General features: G+C 50.1%; 1 protein-coding gene across 1 annotated transcript in view; it reads left to right on the top strand.

Annotated features, from left to right (window-relative positions):
- Positions 1 to 1,974: 1,974 nt before the first annotated feature.
- PSMB7 (proteasome 20S subunit beta 7) overlaps positions 1,975 to 6,000 on the top strand; it is a 34,183-nt gene continuing 30,157 nt past the window's right edge. Inside the window, exons 1-5 of the mRNA XM_058159119.1 lie at positions 1,975 to 2,096; positions 3,132 to 3,225; positions 3,314 to 3,411; positions 3,947 to 4,087; positions 5,515 to 5,630. Of these exons, the coding sequence (XP_058015102.1) occupies positions 2,023 to 2,096; positions 3,132 to 3,225; positions 3,314 to 3,411; positions 3,947 to 4,087; positions 5,515 to 5,630 (523 nt within the window). The 5' untranslated portion in view covers positions 1,975 to 2,022. The remainder of the gene's footprint in view (positions 2,097 to 3,131; positions 3,226 to 3,313; positions 3,412 to 3,946; positions 4,088 to 5,514; positions 5,631 to 6,000) is intronic.

Here is a 6,000-nt window from a genome sequence, read left to right as displayed (position 1 = left end):
TAATGACAGTCGCTTGGTTAGACTTGGCGCCTTTCTTGTTTGAACCAATCGCGGGCCGCCTTCCGGTTCCGCTTTTGATTGGCCGATTTGAATTTTCGGCGGGAAGGTTGGGCCGCCTGCAAACCTGAGCTAGGTGTCCTTTCTTCCCACACCGCCGCATGTTGCGCTTTAAACCTGCAGCGTTGGCGCTGATGCTGCCCTCCACAGCTTCCGCACTCGCCACGGTCCTCCGTGTCGCGTTTTCGTCCGCAGACCCTTCCTCATCCTCGCCTCACCTTCGGATTCGGACTGAATCTCCTCCTGGTGTACTGGCGTTGGCCTTGCGCTCGCCTTGGATTGAAGAGGCTTTTGCAGAGTCTCTGCTGCTTTAGTAGACATTTCGTGTGCTCTGGCCTCGCCCAGAGCGGTGGCTAGTGTCAGGTTGCTCCTGCCTGCAGTCAGTCGCCAGGCGGATGTCCTTGACCCCTCGGATGAGTTGCTCAAGTAGCACTTGCCCAAGTCTCGGTATCCGCAGTCCTTGACGCTCTTCTTAAAGCGGCCATGTAGTCACCGGCGGACTCGCCCATCTGTCTACGCTTCTCCGAATTCAAACCGCTGCACGTATTTGGACGGCTGCGAAATGGTTCTTCAGCAAAGTCTGCAGAGTCGGCCACGATACCGATTGTATCGGCGTTGGCTCTGCCAGGGCTTCCGCAATCTCGACCTCCGGCCCGCAATGGCTTAGGAAGTAAGCCCGCTTATGCGGTTATCAGGATCCTGTAGTTCGTTGGCTTCTAGAAAGCTTTCAAACGGGTCATATATGTTCCCCATTTCTCCTTGCCGGGTTATGCAGTGCGGGTGGCGTGTTGCCATTTCCGCTTCTGCCCTGAGTTTGCTGGGTTCGGAACTAGCGTGCTTCAGCTCGGTTCTGGTTCTCCTTTAGCCTCGATATCCCATCCTCGTCGCCAATGTTAAGTTCGGGAAGTAACGAGGCTGGAGACCAGGGTAGTGACAACAGCTCTTTAATATAGGGTGAACCCAGCAACAGGCTGGGGCTAAAACCTCTCCTTTTATACAGTTCTGCTGGAGGCTTCGTCCAATCAGCAACGTGCTGATTTCCCGCTCAAATATTTAAAGGCACAACTGTTAATACATAACAACTCTGTTACTGAAGTCATATTTTCTACAATCAAGATTGGAGCGGTTCACATTAAGTTTAAATCCATTGTTTGCTCTTGTATTGTTGTGATTGAAGCTGAAGTAATCCTCAACAGGAAGGACATTGCAATAGATGATTCTATGAGTTAAGCTCAGGTCATGTCGAAGGCAGCGGAGTTCTAAGTTTTCTAGGATTTCAAGTCTGATGGCATGAGGTATTTTGTTGTATTCAGAGGAGTGGAGAACTCTTCTTGTAAAATATTTCTGGACACGCTGAATTGTATTAATGTCTGAAATGAGGTGTGAGTTCCAGACAGGCGAGCTGTATTCAAGAACTGGTCTAGCAAACATTTTATATGCTCTGGTTAGTAGTGTAATCTTTCTGGAAAAGAAGCTGTGCAAGATGAAGTTTACAACTCTGAAAGCCTTTTTTGCAATGTAGTTGCAGTGGTTGTGCGACACTCCCAGCTCCGGCTGGGGATGATGGGCGCTTGCTTGCATGAGGTTGTGTGACACTCCCAGCCCTGGCTGGGGATGATGGGCCTTTGCCCTACATGAGGTTGTGTGACACTCCCAGCTCCGGCTGGGGATGATGGGCCTTTGCCCTACATGAGGTTGTGACACTCCCAGCTCCGGCTGGGGATAATGGGCGCTTGCTCGCATGAGATTGTGTGACATCCCCAGCCAGGGGATGGGCCTTTGCCCTACATGAGGTTGTGTGACACTCCCAGCCCGGCCGGGGATGATGGGCTTTTAACACCCTGCAGAATCTCCGCCCTTCGCTCTTCCTCCCCAACCGACCCACGTGCGCAGCGGAGGGGGGGCGTGGCTAAGGGCGTGGCCCCGCCCCCCCGCTCAACCCCGCCTTCCCCACAACCGGCCAAGATGGCGTCGCTCTCGATCCTGAGGGAAGCTTCGATGCCGGCGACCGGCGGCTTCTCCTTCCACAACTGCGCCCGGTGAGGCGGCGGGGAAGCGGGAGGCCCGAGGAAGGCGGCGGGAGGGCCGGGGAAGACCGCGGGGGGAGCCCCGCAGGGCCGCGGCGGGCGAGGCCCAAGGCGGCCGTGACTCAGGAGCCGGGCTTCCCTCGGCCCAAGCGGGGCCGGAGCTGGACGGCCGGACGACCCGAATGCCGCTTCCTCCCGTCGAGGAAAACCCCTCTCGCGCGTTCCGGCGGGTGGTGGCCGTTCCCGGCGGCGGGCGGGCCAAGGGCTTCCCCGGGCCCGCTCGGAACTACCGCTCCCAGAAGCCCCGCCCTTGGGGGGCCACGCTGAGGCATGCTGGGAGTTGGAGTCCGGAAAAGGGAACAGGCCCTCTGGGCAGGCGGGGGAGATGGGGGTCGCCCCCTAGTGGGGGCGGAGGATGCGAGGGTAGCCCCTCCCTCCCAAAACCAGCCCCCTCCCCCCTTTGGAGTTGATCTTGGGTTGCACCCCGCTTGCTTTCAGCCCCAGGTGGGGAGGGGGCAATCAAAGGTCTCCCCCCTCCCCATATCAATGAGATTTGATTGACTGAACCATATCAAGCCATGATTTCATTGATATTTGATTGAGCCATATCAATCCATGATTTGATTGAGGTTTGATTGACTGAGCCATATCAAGCCATGATTTGATTGAGGTTTGATTGACTGAGCCATATCAAGCCATGATTTGGTTGAGATTTGATTGACTGAGCCATATCAAGCCATGATTTGACTGAGGTTTGATTGACTGAGCCATATCAAGCCATGATTTGACTGAGGTTTGATTGACTGAGCCATATCAAGCCATGATTTGATTGAGATTTCATTGACTGAACTTGACTAGGTGGCACAGTGGCTAAGACGTTGAGCTTGTCAGTCAGAAAGGCCGGCAGTTCGGGCGGTTCGAATCCCTAGTACAGGTCTCCTGCGTGAACAGGGGGTCGGACTAGATGACCTCCAAGGCCCCTTCCAACTGTTACTGTTAGGATGCTGGCAAGTGACTCATCTTACGTTGGCTTCTTTTCCGCTGCAGGAATGCCCAGCTGGAATCGGAGGGGGCCCAGAAGGGTCTTCGGCTACCCACTGCTCGCAAGACGGGCACCACCATAGCCGGCGTGGTGTACAAGGTAAGGCTGACGCTGCGGCTCTCGGGGTGGTGGGTGGGGAATCTCCCTCAGTTTTGTGGCCTGAACCCTCTTTCTCCATCCCCCCCAGGATGGTATCGTGCTAGGGGCAGACACCCGGGCCACCGAAGGGATGGTGGTTGCTGACAAGAACTGTTCCAAGATCCATTTCATCGCTCCCAACATTTAGTAAGCCCCCGAATCGAGGTGGGAAGGGCTAGGCTTTGTGCATCGGGCCTCCTCGTCGAAGGATGTGGGCGTGAATTGTGTGGCAAGCGACAAGTGATGACATGTTCGCTATCCTCTCCAATGCTTTTGGGTGTTGCGTAAAGCAAGTGTCGGTTCTGCCGTCTTTGGCTTGGCGCCTCGCTGGCATCCTGCCATCAAAGGCTAGGAGGGAGGGGGCATGGGGGGGCAACAAATGGGCAATAATGTGTGGGGATGTGATGGGGTTTGAAATAGGAAGGGGGGAAGATGAACTGATCCTGTGGGGGGGGGGGAAATTTGTAACGTTTCACGCAGGAAACTTAAGTATAGCCTGACTTTACCGCAGCCAGCAATCTCTAGTAAAAGAACCTATCACTTCACTCAAATGAAGTCGAGGGTCTTTCTTCCCTAAGAGCTCTGGCTGGGCAGGTCTGACAGGTGCCTTGGGGTGGAAGAGGCTGATTGGTTTTGGTGGGACTCAGAGATGCATAAAAACGATGCTGTATTACGCTTGCAGCTGCTGTGGGGCCGGAACGGCTGCGGACACCGAGATGACCACCCAGATGATCTCTTCAAACATGGAACTTCACTCCCTTTCGACCGGCCGGCTTCCGAGAGTCGTGACGGCTAACCGGATGCTCAAGCAGATGCTTTTCAGGTACCTAATCGTTGCCTGGGCGGGATTGTTAGCGGGGCCAGAGAAGGCTTCCCTCCACACCTTTCAGAGGCTTCTTTGGGGAGGAGTCAAAATATTCAAGATGGCAACCATGAGAGCAATTTATGCGGGGTGGGGATGGGAGAAAGAGAGGCAGGATTTCAACTGCATAGTCAGGTTTGCATACAAAACTGGAGGATACACGCAAACTCACGGCTCTGTATGAAAAACCAAGGCAGCTTTCTTTATGATTTTAATTTTCTTAATTTATATACAGTTAGTCCTCGACTCAACAACAGTTCATTTAGTGACCGTTCAAAGTTAACGGCACTGAAGAAAGTGACTCGTGACCAGTTTTCACACTTACTTACCATTCCTGTGGTCACGTGATCAAAATTAAGACGCTTTTGATAATTGACCCACATTTATGACGGTTGCTGTGTCCCAGAGTCACGTGATCCCCTTTTGCAACCTTCTGACAAGCAAAGGGAGCCAGATTCACTGAGCGACCGTTTGACTCATTTAACAACGGCGGCGATTCGCTTAATAACTCTGGCAACCAAGGTGGTAAAAACTCACTTAACAAATGTCTCCCTTAGCAACAGGAATTTTGGGCTCAACTGTGGTCGTAAATCGAGAATTATCTGTAGCCACCTAATTCACACGCAGTGACTCTGGGCAGTGTGCAAACATGAAAAACCCACAATATGATTAATATTATTATTTTTTATTAAAATGAAATAGAATAAGAATCAAAGCATTAAGAGATGATGTAATGCTTATGTCTGTTATGTGTTTTTAATGTGTTTTTATTTTTGGTTGTATTTTTCTTTGTTTTAAAAGTTAAAAGTTTAATAACAATTACTTTAAAAAAAAGAAAATGTCTTGTTTAAAATATAATGGTGATATGATTAAAATTAGAATGGAGAGAGAAATTAGAGAAGGGGCATTATTAATATACACATTTTTATATAATGAGATAAAAGCAATAATCCAAGGAAGATTAGAAATTGAATAATGGAATTATGTATGTGTAAACAATATGGCGATTGGCATTAGAATACTATATTGAAACATTGAATAATTAAATAAGGAAAGACTAACTTAATACAAATATGTGTATTAACGGTTGAATTATATAAGTTTGATGAATGTAACAAATCTGATTAATGTTATTGCTCTTATTTGCACCAAAATCTATGATACTCAGGTGCCACGCTGCGCATGCAATGATGTGTAAATTTAAAAAAATGGGGGGAAAAAAACCAACCTGAATTAAAAACCCACATTTTAAACCCACGTCCCATTTCCCTTGTTTTCGAACCAAGAAATTTACAAGCCAGTTGGAGAATGGCCAATGCAGTACGTGCCTCAGAAAGAGATGATCCAGGCTGTGTGCTGTTTCTTGATTGATTTGATTTATGCTCCAGGTACCAGGGTTATATTGGCGCAGCTTTGGTCCTCGGTGGAGTGGACGTCACTGGGGCTCACCTGTACAGCATTTATCCACACGGCTCGACCGACAAGCTGCCTTACGTCACGATGGGTGAGTCACGCTCCTTTATACAACCTTTGAAGTGTCTGTGCTGCCCCCTAGTGGGGGCTCAGAGCATTTAATCCCCCCCCCCCGCTTCCCCCCTGCATTCTTCCGATGATTCAGCTAATAGGGCAGAAAAAGAAAGCGAAAATCTCTGACTGCTTTAATGGTGCCTTTGATCCCCTCTTGAGACTCTTGAAAAGAATTGGAGGAAGCGGAATTTCCTCAACTCAGGCTGGAATTGGTTTTTTTTTATCTTCCAGGGAAGGAAAAAAAAACAAACCAGATTGTAGGTCAGCTTTCTAAAACGGCCCTAAGTTCTAAGGAGGAAGTGAAAGAATGCAGGTAGTCTCAACTTAAGCTCACAATTAAGTCCCAA

The sequence above is a fragment of the Ahaetulla prasina genome, chromosome 16 (assembly GCF_028640845.1).
Source record: "Ahaetulla prasina isolate Xishuangbanna chromosome 16, ASM2864084v1, whole genome shotgun sequence".
NCBI lineage: Eukaryota > Metazoa > Chordata > Lepidosauria > Squamata > Colubridae > Ahaetulla > Ahaetulla prasina.
The sequence above is the reverse complement of the archived record's forward strand: the minus strand, read 5'-3'. Positions and strand labels throughout refer to the sequence as shown.